Source organism: Vulpes vulpes, chromosome 8, assembly GCF_048418805.1.
Source record: "Vulpes vulpes isolate BD-2025 chromosome 8, VulVul3, whole genome shotgun sequence".
Lineage (NCBI taxonomy): Eukaryota > Metazoa > Chordata > Mammalia > Carnivora > Canidae > Vulpes > Vulpes vulpes.
In genome coordinates this window covers 52,189,143-52,212,085 of record NC_132787.1, presented here as the reverse complement: position 1 = coordinate 52,212,085, position 22,943 = coordinate 52,189,143, and the positions used below count along the sequence as shown (strand labels likewise).

General features: G+C 41.3%; 1 protein-coding gene across 6 annotated transcripts in view; it reads left to right on the top strand.

The window, feature by feature from the left end:
- The window catches only part of RPRD2 (regulation of nuclear pre-mRNA domain containing 2), a 95,217-nt gene extending 72,841 nt beyond the window's left edge, over positions 1–22,376 (top strand). For 2 of the 6 annotated variants that reach the window (XM_072766633.1, XM_072766635.1), the window contains 5 exons: positions 1,741–2,023; positions 4,205–4,465; positions 7,134–7,334; positions 11,659–14,425; positions 22,060–22,376. In XM_072766633.1, the coding sequence (XP_072622734.1) occupies positions 1,741–2,023; positions 4,205–4,465; positions 7,134–7,334; positions 11,659–14,425; positions 22,060–22,159 (3,612 nt within the window). In that variant the 3' untranslated portion in view covers positions 22,160–22,376. Of the gene's footprint in view, positions 1–1,740; positions 2,024–4,204; positions 4,466–7,133; positions 7,335–11,658; positions 18,319–22,059 lie in introns of those variants that run through there. The other 4 variants (XM_072766636.1, XM_025983004.2, XM_025983002.2 and 1 more) reach the window with 2 other exon arrangements.
- The last annotated feature ends 567 nt before the right edge of the window (positions 22,377–22,943 follow it).

The following is a 22,943-nucleotide window of genomic DNA, read 5'->3' as shown; positions in this document are numbered from 1 at the left end:
TCTATATACCTGGCTTTCCTAGTTGTTCTTGGTGGGAGCATTGCTCTACCTCAGGCTACTCAAGTATATCCAGAAATAACAGCTCAACTCTAGTATATTCTTTTCTGTTCCATTCTTTTTTCTTTTTTTAAGATTTTATTTATTTATTCGAGAGAGGCAGAGACACGGGCAGAGGAAGAAGCAGGCTTCATGCAGGGAGCCCAACGTGGGACTCGATCCTGGGTCTCCAGGATCACGCCTCGGGCTGAAGTCCTTGCTAAACTGCTGAGCCACCTAGGCTGCCCTGTTCATTCCTTTTTTAAAATAATGTTTCTCAGTTGATTAAGTGTCTGCCTTTGTCTCAAGGTCCTGATCCCAAGGGTCTGGGATTGAGTCCTGCATTGGGCTCCCTGCTCAGCAGGGAGTCTGCTGCTCCCTCTCCCTCAACCCCTCCCACCTACTTTTGCTTTCTGTCTCTTGCTCCCTCCCTCTTTCTCAAATGAATAGATAAAATCTTTAAAAATAAAATAAATAGGGACGCCTGGGTGGCTCAGCAGTTGGGTGTCTGCCTTTGGTTCAGGGCATGATCCCAGTTCTGGGCTCGAGTCCCACATCAGGCTCCCTGTGAGGAGCCTGCTTCTCCCTCTGCCTGTGTCTTTCATGAATAAATAAATAAAATCTTTAAAATAAGAATAATAATAATTTTAAAATAATAAAATAAATAATGTTTCTTATTCATCCACCCAAAATGATTTCACAATCTAATGGTCCAAGACTCTTAACCAAAAGAAAAAGACACACAGTTTTAAGGTATTGACACTAAGATAATCAGATCAATAGGATTTAAGCCAAGTGGTGAAGAGTAACATCAGCAATGGTATGTCGTATTGATTATATGTAACCTTGATATGCCGTGATAACAATAGCACTTTACCTCTGTGGTCTTCCTCCCAAAAACCTATAACCCCAATCTAATCATGAAAAAACATCAGTCAAATCTCAAATCTAGCAGTCTACAAAATACCCGACTAGTACCAGCAAGGTTATTAAAAACAAGGAAAATCTAACAAGCTCACAAACAAGAGGGACCTAAGAAGACATGACTATTAAATGTACTGTGGTATTCCACATGGGATCCTGAAATAGAAAAAGAACATTGGATAATACGGAGGAAATCTGCATGAAGAATATGGACTTTAGTTAATAATTTTCAAAATTGGTTCACTAATTGTGACAAATGTATCATATTAATGTTAGAGTTTAATAAAAGGGATAATCAGGAACTCTGTATAATCTTCACAGTAATTTTTTATATATAAAACTGTTCTAAAATCAAAAGTTTATTTCTTTTTAAAAATCCATACTATTTGACTCCCCAGACTGTACCTTATTTATGGATTTGTTTTTTGTCTGTATGCTTGCTCCTTGCCATGTCTCCAGTACCTAGAAGATGGGCCAAAACATTTAGGCTCTCATTAAATAGTGGGCTAGTTAGATTGGTAGAAGAGAGCCAAGGAGGATTAAGGATCTAAGTTTCTAACTTGGGCAACTTCATGGATGGTAATACTTCATTCAGAAAGTACAAAAAGCAGAGATTGGAAACTATTCCATGCTTGACAGATATGATATTTTTTTGTTTTGTACCAGAGATTATAGTTACCAGAGATTATAGTTAATAATAAAGAGAGAACCTGGTCAAAGTCAGAATGGTAGCATCTTGGTCCTTTTCTTAGAGAAATAACTCTTCTTTTCCTCTTTCAGGCATATAAGACCTTCGCTAATCGAGTGAACAATTTAAAGAAAAAGCTGGATCAATTGAAGTCAACCCTTCCTGATCCTGAAGAATCACCAGTCCCTTCCCCAAGCATGGATGCTCCTTCTCCAACTGGTTCTGAGTCTCCTTTTCAGGGAATGGGAGGTGAGGAATCCCAATCACCAGCCATGGAGAGTGAGAAATCTGCCACACCTGAGCCTGTCACAGATAATCGTGATGTAGAAGACATGGAACTCTCAGATGTGGAAGATGATGGGTCAAAAATCATTGGTATGTCATTATGTGATTAATAGGCAACTTACTCCTTATTTTGCTTTCCCACCAATGAATCTATCACAGGCTGGTATTAAAAGATAGTTCAGGGATGCCTGGGTGGCTCAGAGGTTGAGTGCCTGCCTTCAGCCCAGGGCATGATCCTGGAGTCCCTGGTATCAAGTCCCACATCGGGCTCCCTGCATGGAGCCTGCTTCTCTTTCTGCCTATGTCTCTGCCTCTCTCTCTCTGTCTCTCTCATGAATAAATAAACAAAATGTTAAAAAAAAATCAATCCTTATAAGATTAGAAGAGCAAGGTATCATTATCCTGGTTCAGGATTTGGTATGCCACATGGGCTGAGAATCATTGCTCAAGATTTTGCTCTATTCAGTATGGTAGCCACTAGCTACATGTGACTATTGAACATTTGAAATATGGCTTATCCAACTTGAGATGTGCTCTAATTTAAAAAAATATAGAGGAGGGGCACCTGGGTGGCTCAGTTGGTTAAGCCTCTGCCTTCTGCTGAGAGTCGTGAGATCGAGCCCCCACATGAGGCTCCCTGCTCACCAGGGAGTCTGCTTCTTCCTCTCCCTCTGCCTATCCCCCCACTCACGTGTTTTTTCTCTCTCTCTCTCTCTCTCTCTCTCTCTCTCTCAAATAAAATATTTTCAAAAATAAAAATACACAGTGGATTCTAGAAACTTAGTATCCAAAAAAAGTAAAAATATCTCCGTTATTTTTGTATTTGTAACATATTGAAGTGAAAATATTTGGGGGATCCCTGGGTGGCGCAGCGGTTTAGCACCTGCCTTTGGCCCAGGGCGCAATCTTGGAGACCCGGGATCAAATCCCACATCGGGCTCCCAGTGCATGGAGACTGCTTCTCCCTCTGCCTATGTCTCCACCTCTCTCTCTCTCTCAATGTGTGACTATCATAAATTAATAAAAATTAAAAAAAAAAAAAAAGAAAGAAAAAGAAAATATTTGGGACATAATTTTTTTTTAATATGGCCACTAGAAAATTTAAATTTATGTGTGTGGCTTGAATTACATTTCTGTTGAACAGCACTGTTCTGGAGAGAGGGGCACTTATACTGGAATTCCTTACCTCTGTCACTCTTGACCTTCAAGATTCCAAAGCCACAGTATTAAAAGGAATATATTGCAGAGGCAATTTATTGCAGTTTCAAGTTAATGCTTGTAATTGTATCCCACAATTAGGTCAATTTCAGGAAGTCAAAGGAAAATACAGTAAAGTATGTACAGTTCCTATGTCTTAGAAGGCTTTCAGATTAATGAAAAGACAGGATAATTTATGACTATAAATATCATTACTAAAAGAATACAAATGTGTACCAAATAATATGATCCCAGAAATGTCTAAATTTAATACACAGACAGTAAGAAAATGCAAAGAAATCTTTGAAAAGATAAAAAATGAATTGGAAATTTTATTTATTTATTTTTAAAGAATTTATTTATTCATGAGAGACACACAGAGAGGCAGAGACACAAGCAGAGGGAAAAGCAGGTTCCACTCAGGGAGCCTGACGTGGGACTCAATCCCGGGTCTCCAGGATCACACCCTGGGCTGCAGGCTGCGCTAAACCGCTGCGCCACCGGGGTTGCCCCTGGAAAATTTATTTAAAGCAGGTATTAAGGGGTGCCTGGGTGGCACAGTTAAGTTTGACTGCTTTCAGCTCAGGTCATGATAAAGCCCCAGAGAGTCTGCTGCTTCTTCTCCCTCTGCTCCTCCCCCCTGTTCATGCTCTGTCTCTCTCAAAGAATTAGATAAAATCTTTTTAAAAAAATTAATAGGGACGCCTGGGTGGCTCAGTGATTGTCTGCCTTTGGCTCAGGGTATGATCCTGGAGTCCTTGGATCCATTCCCACATTGGGCTTCCTGCATGGAGCTTGCTTCTCCCTCTCCCTCTGCCTGTGTCTCTGTCTCTGTCTCTCTCTATCTCTCATGAATAAATAAAATCTTTTTAATAAATAAATTAATTAATTAATTCAATATTGAAGGTGAGAAGGAACATAAAGAGTATGACTTATTTAAAATCATGAAGTGAATGATTTTTCTTGAAAGCATAGTGCTTTATACCCCCAAATCAGGAAATATTAGGAAATCTGTCATCCTGGAAACAGAGTGTGGAAAGCAATAATGTAGTATCACTTCTTTTCTTTAAACAGTAGAGGACAGGAAAGAAAAACCTGTGGAGAAGTCAGCTGTATCTACTTCTATACCTACAAAGCCAACAGAAAGTATCTCAAAGGCCTCTTCATGTACCCCAGTAGCTGTGACCATGACAGCAACCCCATCTCTTCCAAAGCCTGTGAATACTTCTCTCCTGTCCTCTTCTCCAGCATTGGCTTTGCCAAACCTGGCTAATGTGGATCTGGCAAAGATCAGTTCCATCCTTAGCAGCCTAACATCAGTCATGAAAAATACTGGTAAGTAAGCCCCATAAAGAGAATAAAAAGCTTATTTCCATCTTTCTCATTGAACCATCAGTCTGGTTTTTTTGTTGTTGATTTTTTTTTTCTTAAAAGTATTTTTTCAAATCAAAATCAAACCAATAACAATAAAAAATAATAAAAAAATAAATAAAATAAAAAAACAAAATAAAAACAATACATGATCGTTGTAGAAAAATTGAGAATAAAATAAATATCTGCAGTCCTGCTACCCCCAAAGGATACTACTTGTGCCTACTACGTGTGTGTGTGTGTGTGTGTGTGTGTGTGTGTGTGTGTGTGTAAGGGGGGGTTGATTAAATATTTGTAATTTTCTTTCAATAATTGAAGTATTTAAGTATACTATATATGAATTTATTTAAGCCTGGGCATCTGATATGTTTCCAGTTTTCACTATTATAAAGAACATTGAACAACCTTGATGCTAAAACTTTATGCACAATCTTTCCTAAATGGTTGAGTATATAGGGCTTTTTTTCTCCCCATTCATGAAAATTTTTTTTTTAATTTTTATTTATTTATGATAGTCACACACACAGAGAGAGAGAGAGAGGCAGAGACATAGGCAGAGGGAGAAGCAGGCTCCATGCACTGGGAGCCCGACATGGGATTCGATCCCGGGTCTCCAGGATCGCGCTCTGGGCCAGAGGCAGGCACTAAACCGCTGCGCCACCCAGGGATCCCTCATGAAAATTTTAATGAAAATATACAAAAATAGAGCACCTCCATGTACTCCTCACTCATCTTCAACAGTAGAAAACACATGACCAGTCCTATTTTACTCTGCCTTACCCAATCTTAATTATTTGGAAGAAAATCCCTATAATTTCATTTTTTATAAAAGCTTAAATATAATTTTCTAAAAGATAGAGACAAAAAATCATGTAGGTTTTTAATCTTTTTGTGTTATAACTAAAATGATCACCAAAAAAAGTACCACTTTATGTACCAAACACATGAAAGTTCTCATTGTTCCTCACCTCTGCAGCACTATTTTGTCTTATTTTAATACTTTGTCAACTTCACTCTTAAAAAGTCATTTATTTGGAGATGCCTGGTTGGCTCAGTCGGTAGAGCATGCAAATCTTTTTTTTTTTTAAACACGTAATCTCTACACCCAACATGGGGGAGATCAAGAGTAACATGCTCCATAACTCAGCCAGCCATGCGCCCCAAGCATGCAACTCTTGATCTCAGAGTCGTGAGTTCGAACTCCTTGTTGGGTGTAGGGATTACTTTTAAAAGTCAGGCGCCCTGGGATCCCTGGGTGGCGCAGCGGTTTGGCGCCTGCCTTTGGCCCAGGGCGCCATCCTGGAGACCTAGGATCGAATCCCCGTCGGGCTCCCGGTGCATGGAGCCTGCTTCTCCCTCTGCCTATGTCTCTGCCTCTCTCTCTCTCTCTGTATGACTATCATAAATAAAATAAGTAAAATATAAAATAAAATAAATAAAATAAAATAAAATAAAGTAAAATAAAATAAAATAAAAAGTCAGGCGCCTGGGTGGCTCAGTCGGTTGAGTGTCCTCTTGATTTCAGATCAGGTCATGATCTCAGGGTTGTAAGATTGAGCCCTATGTCAGGCTCCTCGCTGAGCATGGAACTTGCTTAAGATTCTCTCTTGTCCCTTCTCCAAACATCATTTGTTTTAATTTCTCTCTCTTTGATTAAGATGTTAAACTTTTTTTTCATTTATCATTTAGTTTTCCTTGTGAAATACTTTCTCATATTCTTGATCATTCAAAAATTATTTTCTCAAAAAAATATTTTCTCATCTTTTTATATACCCTTTTTTCTAAATTAAAAATTAACCCAGAAAAAATTTTTTTAAAAAATTTTAACCCAGTGTTTTAAAATATAAAGATGTAAGGGCGCCTGGCTGGCTCAGTCCCTGGAGGATGCAGCTCTTGATCTCGAGGTTGAGAGTTTAAGCCCCATGTTGGGTGTGGAACCTACTTTAAAAAAATTAAAATGTAAAGGTGTAAAGGAAGTTGCTTATATAATCTCATTTTAGGGCAGCCCTGGTGGCTCAGCGGTTTAGCGCCTGCCTTCAGCCCAGGGTGTGATCCTGGAGATCAAGTCCCACGTCAGGCTCCCTCCATGGAGCCTGCTTCTCCTTCTGCCTGTGTCTCTGCCTCTCTCTCTCTCTCTCTCTCTCTCTCTCTCTCTCTCTCTGTCTCTCTGTCTCTCATGAATAAATAAATAAAATCTTTAAAAAAATAATAATAATCTCATTTTAAAGGTCATTTCAAAAGCAAACAACTTATTAATCACTTAGAATTATGCAGTGACTGAGTTACACAGGTGTAATGGCTCTGATCATAATCAGCCATTAAGATTTATTGAACTCCTATAGGCCTCTGAAGTATAGGTTCTTGGTATAGAAAAAAGAAAAGGTTCCTTTAGTCTCTTTCTACTGACTTTTTTAAAATGAATATGTATGAAAAGAGCTTGTTTATTTTAAGGGTGTTCCAAGTCAACAGGAGCAGATTTTAATTAATTTTCAGTTTTTCCTTTGTACAAGCCATGATATGCCTTATTTGTGGATCTGTCACAGAAGTATTCCTGTTTGAGTGAGTGGAAAGTATCACAAATTCAATGGTCATTTTGAGTCGAATTTTCTTGAGTTATTCTTTCTGCCACCAGGGGTCAGTCCTGCATCAAGACCTTCTCCAGGAACTCCAACAAGTCCCAGCAACCTCAGCAGTGGCCTGAAAACACCTGCACCTGCCCCAACAACATCTCACAACCCTCTGGCAAATATCCTCTCTAAGGTGGAGATCACCCCAGAGAGCATTCTGTCTGCTCTTTCTAAAACCCAGACACAGTCGGCCCCAGCGCTGCAAGGTAAACTGACATGGGCCAGAGGGACTGGAGTTGTGAATGCTTGGCTTAACCTTGGATTCCATTCCTGAAAAATCCAAAGCCATGAAATGTATAGTACAGTTCGCTTATTATCTTCTTTATATTTATCATGGCATTGATAGAATTAGGAAATGTCAAAGCTGAAAGAGAATACTGTCTAGTCTAATCCCCTCTTTTTCAGGTGAGTAGATTGAGGCTAGTGAGGTGATGTGATCTGCTTAAGGTCACACATTTATCTATTCAGTGATGAGCTGAGACTAAAAGCCAGGTTTTTTGATTGGAGTCCAGTGTTCTTTGACCTACAGCATGACCCCTCACCCCCATGCCCAGGGGTTGCATTTATGTGAGCTCTTATGGAGCTATGTTGAGATTTACATTTTTAGTGTTAACCAAATCTAAAGAAAGTTTAAAAAGGTCACTCTACTATCAAAAATCTTATGAGATGGGTGCCTGTGTGGTGTAATCTGTTAAGTGTCCCACTCTTGGTTTTGATCATGACTTGATCTCAGGGAAGTGAGATCAAGCCCTGTGTCGGGCTCTGCACTTAGCACAGAATCTACTTAAGACTGTCTTTCCCTCTTCCGTCCACCCTTTTTTCTCTCCCTCTCTCCCTCCTTTTTCCCCCTCTCTCCCTCCCTCCTTTCTCTCTCTCAAATAAATGTAAAAAAATATTATAAGGCATGACTTTCCTTTTTTATATCCTAATGTTTATAAAATTATAGAGGCCTGTATTATAGGTACAGCACATCTTTTTTGTGTTCACCTACCTATAGTATCTACCTTATTTGAACCTCTCTATTCACCTTTGCTAATTATGTACTTTGTGTCTAAAACTGTCTGCTTCTAACATTTTTTTCATTAAGTTTATCTGCTCTCTCTTCTCAGACCCTACAAATACCGACATAATCTTTATTTAGCACCTAAGTATAATTACGTAATGAATTTCATATAGCAGAGCAGTATATATATACATGTATACACATATGTATATATGTATATACATATATATGTATGCATGCATATATATGTATTGTGTGTGTGTGTGTGTGTGTGTGTGTATAGCCATTTAACTCTCTATAGAGGTTCTCATCCAGGAGCCTCCAGGGGACATTTGTCACTATCTGAACACATCTTTTGTCACAGCTGGGGTGGGGGTGGGAGTACTACTGCATCTAGTAGGTAGAGGCCAGAGATGCTATGAAACATCCTGCATTACACAGAACAGCCCCCACAACAAGAATAATCCAGCCCAGAGTGCCAGTAGTGCTAAGGTTGAAACACTCTGCTTTATATGAATATAAAATATAGCCATTCTGTAAATGGATCACACTAGATTATAGTGAACTTTGCCTTTAGATATTGGAGAATTCTGTTACACAGAATTAAATGCTATTAACTAGTAATCCACAGCTGCCATATATTGGCACTAGCAATAAAGGATTAATGATATACTACAGCATAGCTAATAGTATGAATTTTAGAGTTAATTAGTCTGAGGGATTGGCATGGTTCTGATTCTCCTTTCAAGGCCCTCTTCTGTCACCATCCTGCAGTTAAGGTAAAAATGTTGAACTCATTTGTTTTTATTAGCCTCTTACATAGATATAATAATATTTACAGCTTTTCCTTTCAGTAGATTATTGTACCAGTGTTATGTGGACTTTCTCATCAGGCAATCAGGCAACATTTGAACAGAACTAGGTGTGTTCTGACAGAATGTGTTTCTGGAGACCCCAGAAAACCACCTCTGTGGAGTAACAGCGTAGTTCATCACCTTTCATTTCCTTGTGGAAAGTAGAATTCTTGACTTTTAAAAGAATTTGTCCGGCAGCTTAAATAGATGCATTCTTAAAAGACTATAAAAGGGATCTCTTACAATCTGATTGTGTCACCCACAGCTATTATTCACAGATATTTAACACAAAAGAATGACTTCAATTGGCAAAAGGTCCATAGAGTATGGCCTGTAAGATTGAAGAAAAGTAATATTTAGTAGTAAGAGACTATCTCACCTATTACCAGAAATCTGAGAGTGTCTATCTTTACAAGATTTCATCCCACAATATCCGAAAGATAAGCTAAAATATCTTTTAAAAATCACATGACATCATATATCACATTCTAGTGCTTGAGGACTTCTGTTTTTGGTATGAACAGTGGCTACTAAGAATTAAATGAAACTGTTAGTGGTGGAAAGTTATATAGCCAGAGAACTTTTTGGAAATGAAATGTGGATTTTATTTTTTCTGGGGGTAATTGAAATAAACGATATTTCAATTATTCAGATATTAGTGAATATCTAATCATGCACTTATTATCTAGAAGTAGTTGGCAGTTAAAAATATTCCCAGGTTGGGGGCGACCAGGTGGGTGCAGTCAGTTGAGTGTCTGACTCTTGGTTTTGGCTCAGATGGTGATCTCAGAGTCGTGAGATCAAGCCCTGTGTCAGCCTCCTCACTTAGCACACACTCTCCCTCTCCCCCTTCCCCTCCTTTTTTTCTCTCTAAAATAAACAAATAAATATTTTAAAAAAAAAAAAACTGTTCCAAGGATGGAATGATCTCAGAATTCTTCAGAGCTTGAGTCTCAGTAAATATCGGATTAAAATTAAAATGTTGAAGTGTTTCTTTGTTTATTAAAGTATCCTATGAAATACTATTTTCTTTGACCATAACATTATGAAGGAATAGTTTTAGTATATGACTAAAAGCTATAAATCTTGGTGAAGTATGCACAAAAAGTTTTCATTTATAACCAGAAATTGGGTGAATTTTCCAAAATACGAATTTTCGGATCCCTGGGTGGCGCAGTGGTTTGGCGCTTGCCTTTGGCCCAGGGCGGGATCCTGGAGACCCGGGATCGAATCCCACATCAGGCTCCCGGTGCATGGAGCCTGCTTCTCCCTCTGCCTGTGTCTCTGCCTCTCTCTCTCTCTCTCTGTGACTATCATAAATAAATAAAAAAATTTAAAAAAAATTTAAAAAAAAAAAAAGGGATCCCTGGGTGGCGCAGCGGTTTGGTGCCTGCCTTTGGCCCAGGGCGCGATCCCGGAGACCCAGGATCGAATCCCACATCAGGCTCCCGGTGCATGGAGCCTGCTTCTTCCTCCGCCTGTGTCTCTGCCTCTCTCTCTCTCTCTCTGTGACTATCATAAATAAAAAAATAAAAAAATAAAAAAAAATACGAATTTTCCAAAACACTTTGTCAAGTATTTTTGTAAAAAATTTTCTACAGGAGCAGTTTGCTTTGATGGGACTTCATCCTTTGCCCCAAAGAATTCTTTCTCAGAGCTTCTGAGGTTTTGTCTTATCAGTGAGTAGGGTTGAATCTCATCAGTGTCAACCTGGGTAGATGAATAATTTGTGAATTTTCTAAGCTATTAGGTGGTCTAGCTTTATAATTCTTTGTAGTGTGTGTTTGTATGTTTACTATTGCTACATTTTACAACCAAAAATGATAGGTAAAAGCATTGTTTCCCCAAAATCTAGCAAGAGATACTTGAAAAAAAAATGACCCTATTGAAATAAATTTCAGGGGCAGCCCGGTGGTGCAGCAGTTTAGCGCTGCCTGCAGCCCAGGGTGTAATCCTGGAGACCTGGGATCGAGTCCCACGTCGGGATCTCTGCATGGAACCTGCTTCTCCCTCTGCCTGTGTCTCTGCCAGTCTCTCTCTCTCTCTCTCTCTCTCTCTCTGTGTGTGTGTGTGTGTGTGTGTGTCTCATGAATAAATAAAATCTTTTAAAAAGACATTTTAAAAAAAGGAAATAAATTTCAGTGATGCGTATTCTCTCCACACACACACCCCCGGTCTCTCCCTCTCTCCCTCAACAGTGCCCATTAACTTATTAGAGATAATTGCAGAGGCTGGAAAGGAAGGATTGGACAGAATATCTATTTGCACTTAGAGAAACAGTTCCACAGATCAAACATTAAGAAATACTGGCTTAAAGTGTTATTTTAAGGATAATTTTGCCTCCTTTCTTTTCCTGCCTTGTCTTGTTTAAACCATGAATGATTCTGACACGAAAATCTCCCCTTTCCTGTTGCCTTTATTGTGCCACGTTGAACTTATTTAATGGCTGTACTACAAACATTTCAATAATTTGCTCACTTTATATTGAGAAATAGGTCCAGTATTTTCTATGACAGTTCACCATTGGTTGATTGGTCTAGATTCCCGTTGGCCTCATATTTTAATGTCTGTCTGGTTCCCACTGGAATGAATGGGAATATCCAATCAGCCTACATTGTTTTTATTATAAGGTAGGCAGTTGTTCTTTTTAACTCCTCTAATCTGTTTCTACAGGCCTGTCATCTTTACTTCAGAGTGTTACTGGGAACCCAGTCCCAGCCAGTGAAGCTGCATCCCAGAGCACTTCTGCTTCCCCTGCCAACACCACGGTCTCTAGTGTAAAAGGAAGAAATTTGCCCTCCAATACCCAATCCTTTATTCCCAAAAGCTTCAGCTATTCTCCTAATTCATCAACTTCTGAAGTCTCTTCAACATCAGCCAGCAAGGCCTCAATTGGGCAAAGCCCAGGGCTTCCAAGCACTCCTTTTAAGCTACCATCCAACTCGATGGGGTTTACAGGAACCCACAGTGCTAACCCTGCTGCCGCACCTACTGAAGTTGCCATATGCCAATCTTCAGAGATCTCCAAGCCAAAGCTGGAGTCCGAGTCCACCTCTCCAAGCCTGGAAATGAAGATCCACAACTTCTTAAAAGGTAATCCTGGTTTCAGTGGCTTAAACTTAAACATCCCAATTCTGAGCAGCTTGGGGTCCAGTGCCCCAGCAGAAAGCCACCCATCAGACTTCCAACGTGGCCCTACTAGCACGTCAATCGACAACATTGATGGAACCCCTGTGCGGGATGAAAGGAGTGGGACACCCACCCAGGATGAGATGATGGACAAGCCCACATCCAGCAGTGTAGACACCATGTCCCTGCTTTCTAAGATCATTAGCCCTGGTTCCTCAACACCCAGCAGTACAAGATCACCACCCCCTGGGAGAGAGGAAAGCTACCCCCGGGAACTCTCCAATTCTGTACCTACATATCGACCTTTTGGCTTGGGCAGTGAATCACCCTATAAGCAGCCTTCTGATGGAATGGAGAGACCATCTTCCCTGATGGACTCTTCACAGGAAAAATTCTATCCAGATACTTCTTTCCAGGAAGATGAGGATTACCGAGATTTTGAGTATTCAGGGCCTCCACCCTCTGCCATGATGAACCTAGAGAAGAAACCAGCCAAGTCTATCCTGAAGTCAAGCAAGCTTTCTGATGCCACCGAATACCAGCCAATCCTCTCCAGTTATAGCCACAGGGCCCAAGAATTTGGGGTAAAGTCTGCCTTCCCTCCATCTGTAAGGGCCCTCCTGGACTCTAGTGAGAATTGTGACCATCTCTCCTCTTCCCCTGGGCTATTTGGTGCCTTCAGCATAAGAGGGAGTGAACCGGGGGCTGACCGGTCGCCATCACCGAGTAAGAATGATTCATTTTTCACCCCTGACTCCAACCACAATAGCTTGTCTCAGTCTACCACTGGGCATCTCGGTTTGCCACAGAAGCAGTACCCAGACCCTCCTCACCCAGTCCCACATCGTTCCCTTTTCTCTCCGCAGAATACCCTTGCCGCTCCCACGGGCCACCCACCCACACCAGGCGTGGAGAAAGTCCTGGCCCCCACCATTTCCACCACGTCGACGATTGAGTTTAAGAATATGCTTAAAAACGCCTCCCGAAAACCCTCAGATGATAAGCATTTTGGCCAGGCCCCCAGCAAGGGCACTTCAAGTGACGGTAGCGGTCTCTCAAACCTCACCCAGCCCAGCTTGACAGCCACTGATCAGCAGCAACAAGAAGAGCACTACCGCATAGAAACCCGAGTCTCGTCCTCCTGCTTAGACTTGCCTGATAGCACCGAAGAGAAGGGGGCCCCTATAGAAACCTTGGGTTATCATAATGCAGCCAATAGGAGGATGTCAGGGGAGCCCATACAGACCGTAGAGTCCGTCCGAGTTCCTGGGAAGGGAAATAGAGGACACGGGCGCGAGGCTTCAAGGGTGGGTTGGTTTGATCTGAGCTCCTCAGGCAGCTCCTTTGACAATGGCCCCTCAAGTGCCTCTGAGTTGGCATCCCTTGGGGGTGGGGGCAGCGGAGGCCTCACTGGCTTTAAAGCAGCACCATACAAGGAACGGGCATCCCAATTTCAGGAAAGTGTCGGCAGCTTCCGTTCCAACAGTTTCAACTCAACATTTGAGCATCATCTCCCCCCATCCCCCTTGGAACATGGGACACCCTTCCAGAGAGAGCCAGTGGGGCCGTCATCTGCCCCACCTGCCCCTCCTAAGGATCATGGTGGTATCTTCTCTCGAGATGCACCCACTCATCTACCCACTGTGGATCTTTCGAATCCCTTCACAAAGGAGGCGGCCCTGGCCCATGCCGCCCCACCCCCTCCTCCTGGAGAACACAGCGGAGTTCCTTTCCCCACCCCACCCCCTCCTCCACCCCCTGGGGAACTTAGCAGCAGTGGTGGGAGTGGTGTTCCCTTTTCTACTCCACCTCCTCCTCCACCCCCTGTTGACCACTCTGGGGTTGTACCCTTCCCAGCCCCACCACTGGCAGAGCACGGAGTGGCGGGAGCTGTGGCAGTATTTCCCAAGGACCATAGTTCCCTCCTTCAAGGGTCCCTGGCTGAGCATTTTGGGGTGCTCCCAGGACCCAGGGACCATGGGGGCCCCACCCAACGGGACCTCAACGGCCCTGGCCTTAGCCGTGTACGAGAGAGCCTCAGCCTACCCTCCCATTCTCTGGAACACCTGGGCCCAGCCCATGGAGGAGGAGGTGGGGGAGGCAGCAACAACAGCAGTGGCCCCCACTTGGGTCCCTCACACAGAGACGCTATCAACCGGAGTGGTATGATTTTGCGGAATCCCCGGCCAGACTTTCGGCCTAGGGAACCTTTTCTCAGCAGAGACCCGTTCCACAGTCTAAAGAGACCCAGGCCACCTTTTGCTAGGGGCCCTCCGTTCTTTGCACCAAAACGCCCATTCTTCCCTCCCAGGTACTGATGGAAACCAAGGGAAAAGCATTTTGAACAGTCTAGAGAGCATTGGAAGTAGGAGTTTGGTTTATTGTTGTTTTGTTTTCCTACCTTTGATTTTTTTTTTTTTTAATGACAAAGGGCCTCCCTTCCAAATTAAAAAGTCATACATGCTTACATTTCACTATTCCATTCAGTCCTCCCTCCCACTGCACTTACCAACCTTCCCCAAGCTACTTGTATTTTAAAGGGATGGGGGGCGGGCAAAGAAACACAACCAAAGCCACTTCATTGGCTGGGGGTTTGAGGGGTGGGGGTGGGGGGACAAATCTTATTTTGCCCCATTTATTGAAGAGTATTACTACATTTGAAATAAAATTTCCATCAGTACAGAGAATAACATGTGCAATGTTGGGATGTTATTTTGGGCTTGGCTTATCAAGTAGCCAATAGAAGGATTCCTGTCCCCTTCTCTTTCCCATTAAGTAACTACTGTGACCAGTGTGGCTCCTTTTCCTGTATGCTCTGTGCCCTGCTGACAAGCCAAAAGATGTTGCAAGGGAGGATAGGTGGGAAACCATAGACCTGTCAAGTTTGTTTTGTTTTTAAAGACATATTGAAATTGGATTCTTTACCTTTCTCCTAAAATCCTAATTAAAAAAAAAAAAAATCAGCCTCTTCTTCTAAAGAACCATCAGTGTGACTAACTTTGTGAGATACAGATTTCATTCTATCCTGGTAAAAATTATTCCTCTTTATCCTTGGAATGAAAGAGCGGTGGCTGGATATAATCTCCAGATTAAAATAAGGTGTAACTCCAATACAGAGTTACAGAAAGGAACCATCAACCGTGTGATGTGACCTGCCCATCCCTCATAAATGAGAATGGGAAACTCTGAGTTAGTTTGACATGTCTTGCACCAAGCTCTTGCTTCCTGCTTTTTTTTTTTTGTGAATGACTTTTTCCCTCTCAGTTTTCATTTCTGCTTTCGCCAGAAAGAAAGCCATGTAAGTTGACAACTGATACAGAGGCACAACTGAAATTATTCTTAAATTTTTTATTAATGTAATAAGTAGACATTTTTATCATGGTGCCTCCCTAATGTGATATTTGTTGGTGATTTTTACAAAGGTTAACTACTAGGGGAAAGGAACTATTGGTCTGTATCTTTCCTCCTTGCCCTAGTCCTGGATTTACTCCTGTTCTTGTTATTTCAAAGGAGGAGGTTCAATAGCCTCTTCCAGTGCTTTACACCTCTTTAGGTGTGTCTTAATGACAAGTGGGTATTACTATGCATTTCTTTACAGAGAACCAGGAGGGCCTGAGAAACCCAGACTACCCCATTCTACAGCTAGCAATCTGTCACATTTTAAGGCTCAAGGCTTATCCTCACCTTCCACTCCCAATAGGAAATAATGTTTCTGCCCTTAGTCATTTTACACGAGAAGGATGTGCTTTCCTTCTCTCCAAACAGAAAGGCTTCTTTGTATTTCTACAACTAAAACTGGGAAAAAAGACAATCAGTATGCTTTTAGTGTCTGTTAACTTTAAGAACACTGAAAAGCAAAGATTGCTTTACTATTATTTTGTATTATTTACTGTCTTACCCCAGGGTATACACACTGGTAATCTCCAACTAGATAAATAAAACCGTATTGGTGTTTTTTTTTAGGGAATCCTAGCAAGTTTCATATTTTCTTCCAAGGGAGCATAGAACTAACTGTAGGAAGTATGAGAATTGTTTTGGATTCCTCTAGTGAAATATTTAAAGATGGGGGAGAGTGGACAATACAGCAACAGAAGATGATTCTTTGTGTCAGAATAAACCTGGTTTCAGAGAGCAGCTTAAACCAGTTGTGGGTCCTAGTTTGGGAGTTTTTGTGTAATTTATTCCATGTTATTTATTTGGGCTTGCCATGTGTTCTGTGGTTAGGAGGCTGCAAGTCCTTCATCTTCCTGATGGCATTTCTGGTCTTAAGTCAACTGTTCTGTCTTTGACCCTCTCCAGCCTCTCTGCCCTGTAGCTCTCCCCACAAAAATGCATGATACCATGACTTTATGTGTGGGATGGGGTATATAGTGTAGCAAAGCAAAGAAACAATATAGTTATCTTGAGTCCTGAGACATTTGTTTAGGGGAAAGTGTGATTGAGAATAAGGGTAAAGGTTGGGGGAGGGGAGGGGAGTTCTAATTGACTCAAAACTGAAACTTTTTTTGCAGAAATTAAGTGGGATGTTTTTCATTCTAGAATAAAAGAATGTGAATTCCTTCTGCTGCTCTTGTTTAAGCTAAAAGTAGTGTTTACTTGAAAAGGCTCTCTATTTGATTTTATCAGAAAATGTGGGGATGTCAGGAAAGTGGCTTCCTAAATGTTGAGGCAGGGTAATTGTCCTCAAAAGCATGATGACTAATACATGGAAAGGAAGACCTTGTACAGTTTAAAAGATGGACTTTAAAGGGTTGGTGTTTTTTTGCAAGGTGTTTTGTTTTTTAAGCTACAAAATCCTCATTGAGTTTGTTTCGGGATGGAAGTGAGGATTTGTATGTGACTGTCAGCTGTTAACTTTAAGTCTGTCTACAGCAGTAAATGAAGACGACAATGTATATATGTGATATAGTGAAACAAAAAAGACAATTCTGGTATTCATAACATGAAACAAAGGGGTTTTATCCTTTCTGTGTCTGTGATTTAAAACTCCATGCCCATGCTCTGACTTTTGTATTTCAACCTGAATTTAAAAATGTAATAAATAAGATTTTTTTTAAAGAAAGCATAATATAGTGTGTCTTGGCAAGGACATGATATATATGAAAGCAGAATATGCAAAGTTGTTACTAAGGTCCTTGGTGCTCACTGTAAAATCACAGACAGAGAATTGGTCGGGGGGTCGTGAATACACTGGTACCACTTAAAGCTCAGTGATACTATCAGAAATCAAGTCCTTAAGTATTGTATAAGAGTTTACTCTTAAGTCAGCTTAGATGAGAGCCCTCTCTCCCTGCTCCCTTTTCCCCTCCCAAAAGGTGAGCATAAATAGAATTTGGTTTGATGCCAGGAAAGGTAAAATGATCAGAGAGTAGGACTTTGATCCTTTCCGATCCCAGGAATACAATGTTTGTGATATATATATGGTACAGCTAACCTATCTAGATAATGTGAATATGCTAAACTTCCTAATTGCAGAATATTCACTATCAAGCCTGGAGTTACCGGTTCATGCAGAATTAAGCTTCAGCTGTTAATTGTTTTGAAGCCGCTGTAAATTACTGCTTTTTCCCCCTTTTCCTCCCTTCCCCCCTTTTTTGAATGGGCGGGAATGCCTGTTAAGATTAAAATTAGATATGTTGGATGATACTCTCGACGTGTTCAGTGTGGAAAACAAAACAAGTACATGCTTTAGAGGCAACAACAATGAAATCCTTTTGAAATGTGTATTAATATCATTTAATAAAATAACTAGTTCTGAAGGTTTGACATTTTTCTTTGAGATTTGGGGCTTTGACCAAGGGCTCCTGGCTTCTGTGGTGAGTGCAACTAGAACGGAACTTCTCCGGAAGCTGAAACTGCTGCTTTGCGGAGCGGGCCTATGGTTGGAAAATTTAAATTTTCTACGGCAAAGACCCTACTACATGACTGTCCAGGGCTGAAGGTGAAACCAACAACAGGATGCAGAAAGAAAGCCTGGATAGATCTCTGAAGATCTGATTGTATTGGCTTTTTGATCTAAGTGCAAGAGGTATCATGGGGACCATGTGTGCCTGCACATTTCTGAGGCACACAGATACCACAGACCACCCTTGTCCCTTCTTTGTGACCTTGCCTCTCTCCCAGCCGTTCTTCCTTTTTTCTTTTTTATCTTTGTCCCCAATACTATGTTTTTGTTCTCCAGTTTAATAAAGTATGGTTTCCTTTGTTGTGTGGTTGGCTTCCCCACACACACACACATTGATCTCATCCAGGTGTCCCCTTTGACTTCAGCATTCAGTGTTCCTGAAGGCAATTTGAGCCTCTCAGATCTCCATGACCTTGTGGGTTTTCTGTTTGATCCTTTGTGTAACTCACTTTTGGAAAGGGATGGTGGGTGGGGTGAAATCATGTTCAAGAAGTGGTTGATAATGAAGCGGGATAATACTGTATGGATAATTATTTGTGTATGTCTTCAAAAAGTTGTACAATTGCCAGCAAAGAAGTATTTTTAAAGCAAGCATAGAAGGGGCGCCTGGGTGACTCAGTGAAGTGTCCAACTCTTGATTTTGGCTCAGGTCATGATCTTCAGGGTTTTGAGATTGAGCCGCACATTGGGATCCACACTGGATGTAGAGCCTGCTTAAGATTCTCTGCCCACCTCCCTCAAAAAAAAAAAAAAAAAAAAAAAGATTAAAAGCACGCGTAGAGTTGGCAGGGGCGGTGGTAGTAAGGGGTTCCTTCTGGTCAATTCTTTGCCCACATCTACCCGTCTTGCTGTATGTTGGCAATCTGTCATACGTAAGCCACACTTAACCCCTCTCTTGCCCCATCCCTTTTTCATACCCCAGTGAGGTTTAATAAATGGAATGTTGGTGTTAAGGGATAAAGAGTCACCACGTCTAGAGCCCACCTGGGTCAGTGGCAGGGTAGAAGGCTTTAAATAGCAGCCTTCGTTACATGAAGCTACATGCGTGTGTCACCAGACACTTAGGAAATAGCCTAGGAACACACCCAATATATAGGGTGTACAATTGTACTGGCTGCTTCTGGAATCTGGCTCACCCTTTTTCTTGTCCCCACTTGGAACCTTGACTTGCCCAACTGATTTCTTTCTCCATCTCCAAGGAAGCCACAGCTTTTAGACTTCTATAGTGGTCTTTCTGGGCGTGTTGAAAATGCCTAATTTCATCCCCCTAAATTGTCTTATTTAAGCCAATCTTACATAAGAGGGATGAGTTACCCCTCATGTATGTAGACAGTAACAAACACCATCCAAATGGGTGTTGGAGTATTGGGGCGTTTCTCATACTTGCTTATGAGTAACTGTATAGATGAGTCCCATCCCCTGCTGTTCACAATTGCTGAGTAATAACTCATTAAGGCTTCATAGACAAAGCCACAAGAGATTCACCTGCAAGTGAGATAGCAGCTCTTAAGTAAACATCCTATTCTCCCTTCCCCCTTGTACAAGTAAGGAGAAACACACACTCTTTAAAGGAAAGAAGCAAAGTGCAAGTTACATCTGGCTGTTAGGGGGAGAGGAAAACATTTTATGCTTAGGAGTCTGCAGGAAAGCCGGTAAGAAGCCTGGGATCTATTTAGGAATTGATACTGCAATTACTTTATGGCACTTTATCGTATACCTTTATTTCTTTTTTTCTCTCTCCCTTTGTTCATACTGTAACAAGAGTCAAAAGTTGAAAATACAGATGTGGGTGGAGGGACTAGTGAGCAGTGGCCAACAGAAAACACAAGTGCAGGCTGCAGGTTTCTGTTTGATTCAAAAGTGTCCTGGCTAAACCAGTCGGCCCTGGGTCTGTTGGGGTCATAGCAAATTCGATGTTCCAGCAACTTTACTTCCTCATCCCCACTCTGTCCCCTTTATTTTTGTGAATTACTCAAATCCTTTGCTGCATAATTTGTGGGAAAAATGAGCTCAGATAACTTGAAACATTCTACATTTTCCTAGCTGTATTTTGGCTGCAGTGGGTAGAAAGAAACAGATGCAGCATCCAGTTCCTTGTTTCTTCCCTGGCTAGGAATCCTTTACACTTAAGATCCTCTATCTTCCAGATAGCCAATCATTGTCATGGGCACTAGAGATTAGTAAAGGATTAATCTGAAACTTTGATTACTGGGTAATGGGCCTTAGTTGTACATTGCTTTATAGAGGTGTATCTAAGACCTTTCACATTACTTTGTGCTTGCCTTTTTATCTCATCAACCTAAGCTGACATCCCTGCACTGGCGCCAGACAAATAGAGTTGTCTTGGAGAAGGGAAGGTGTAGTAGAGATTCTAGATAAGCCAAAGGCTCATCCCTGTGCCTTGGTAGGAAGCTTCCCCCTCCTTTTTTATCAGCAAGTGTGGCTGGACTTACTGTTTTTGGCATCTTTTTGTTTGTTTGTTTTTGGCATCTTAAAGCAAAGTTAAAAGCTTGGCCCCATCCTACATCTCATCACTAAGGAATTTGTGTGTTGGGGGCTGCGGTTGTTTTTTGCTTTTAAATAAATCTAACCTCTCTACACCACCTACTGCACTTTTAGCCACTTGGCTAGTTCTCTGGGCTTCAAAATTATTTAGTGACAATGACATAAACCTTTATATATTCGACTCTCTTACGTTTCCTTTTTTTTTTTTTTTACACCTCTGGTATCTTTTCTACTTCTTGGGTGCAGGGAAATTTTGCGAAGAGCTAAGATAGACTTGGAGGTATATGCCAATGACAAGAGGAATTGGACTTTACCTTCAATGGAGAATATTCTTACATATAGTTTAGGAATACAAAAATAATACTTGTTCAACCAAAGCTTTAGCTAATTTGTGATGCTGATTCTAAGAGTAAAGCTGAGAATTTTTAAAAATATGACCAGTGGTCTTGGATACCCTTAATTGAGGATTGCCTTTTCTCTGGACTCTGAAATCTGCTGGCATTATTTTCTCATACTTACTTTTCCTTAACTTTGATTAGAGAAAATCTAGTTAGATGCTTTTCTTGGCTTATCTTCTCCCTGTATATTTAAGGCCTCTTTGGCCCTCCAAGTGGCGTACCCTGCAGAAAAAGAGCTCTGCGATGCATTAGGATTATTCCAGTTGCTGAAAGGTGGCATGGCATAACGCAGGTTTTGGATTCAGATGGGCTAGGGCTAGGGCTAGGATTTGACTTCTCTGAGGATCATTTTCCATGTTTTAAAAGGAGCATAGGAGGAGCATTTGTCAGGGTTGTTCTTGAAGTCAAATATGATAGGTGTAGCACTTGGCACATAGTAGGTGTTCAGTGATATTCTGGGTGGAAGGTAAGAGCAATTTTAGGGATAGACATTTCCCAGACAGACTAATGGGTTAAAATTCCTGAGGCTGACACATGGTAGTCAGAAGTCAGAAATTGTAAAAGAACTGGTGATTAATGAATAGGCTGTAGCTAGCTTGCTATTCCTTGATGGCTGGCTGGCTTGTTGCTACAAAAAGAATAAAATAACTCCTAACATTCCTTCCTCCGCTGCAACACAAGTTACATAGGTGATGATGTTAGTCATTGATTGATGGGCATCCTATGAGCCCTCAGTTCAGGACATTGCACACAGTAAGTCAGTACATGTTTGAGGGATGAGTACAGGGAGCCGCCATGATTGTGTAGCCTATTTATTCTACCATCTTTCTACTATCCTAAAAGAGGACAGTGATTAAAGAATGTATGTGTCAAATGTATCCTTTGGAGTTTTAGGTCAATACAGTTATTGATACATTCTTAATTCAATAATTATTGAGAACCTATCACTTTGTTACCTGCAATATAACATTCCCATTCTTTTGGGTGCAAAGCCATCGGAAAAGTTCTGCCTGTTGTTACACTTTCTGAATGTCATTTTAAATCCTGTCTGCCTTTTTCCAACCCTCCAGACCACCCCTCCCACACACAAGTAATCTTCCTCTTCCACAGTCTTGTCTATTTCTTTTTGTATTACAGGGTGTCAGCAGATGGAACCAGATCCAGAGTGGTGCCTGTGATTCACGTCAACTACTGCCTTCACCAGAAAGAACCTCTGGCCTCTGGAAGCCTAGATTAAACAGCTTTCTCTGACAGCTCTTCTTCCACAATCCTTGATTCTATCAGCACTGGAAACTTGAGAACCATCTCTAACCATCCCCACCCCCAGGTGAGGGGATGAAGGGGAGTTATTGAGAACATTACAGCTGCCCCCCAAGTCCATTTCCCCTCCTACTTTACCACAAATGTGACCGTGTTTCAGTTTTTACTTTGCAAAATAAATCAAACATGCCTAGTCCTCTGTCCTAGATATTGCAGGGAGTGGGGAAGAGATCAAGGAAGTGGAGAGCTAGGATGGAAATGAGGGGCAAGGTCTTGTGCAGGAAGCAGACAGCTGAGGTTCTGGGGTCAGGCATCTCTTTCTGAAGTGATGGGGAGTACATTGGAAATCAACCCTACTGTTAGAGAAAGCATGGTGTGATAGAAGGGTGTACAAATTGGATTCAAAATCTTGAACCAGCACTTACTGTTTGACCTTAAGTCACTTATCTTTTCTGACCTTAAAGTCTCCCATCTGTAAGATTAAGAGGTCTTTAAGGTCCCTCATAAACACTAGGACTGTGAAGAGATTCCAACAAGTGCCCCCCGCAGATTCTCGGCTCCAGCCTCAAAGTCGTTGAATTCATTTATTCTAATTGCTTGTCACCATTGTGGTGAGGCACGGTTTCCATAAAATTAACCTCAGCAGCTGGAAGTTTTATTATTATTCCCATTTTATAGATGAGGAAATTGAAGCTTAGAATAAATTAAATAATCCACCCAAAATTCCACAGTGAATGGCAGACAGATCTAAGATTTACAGT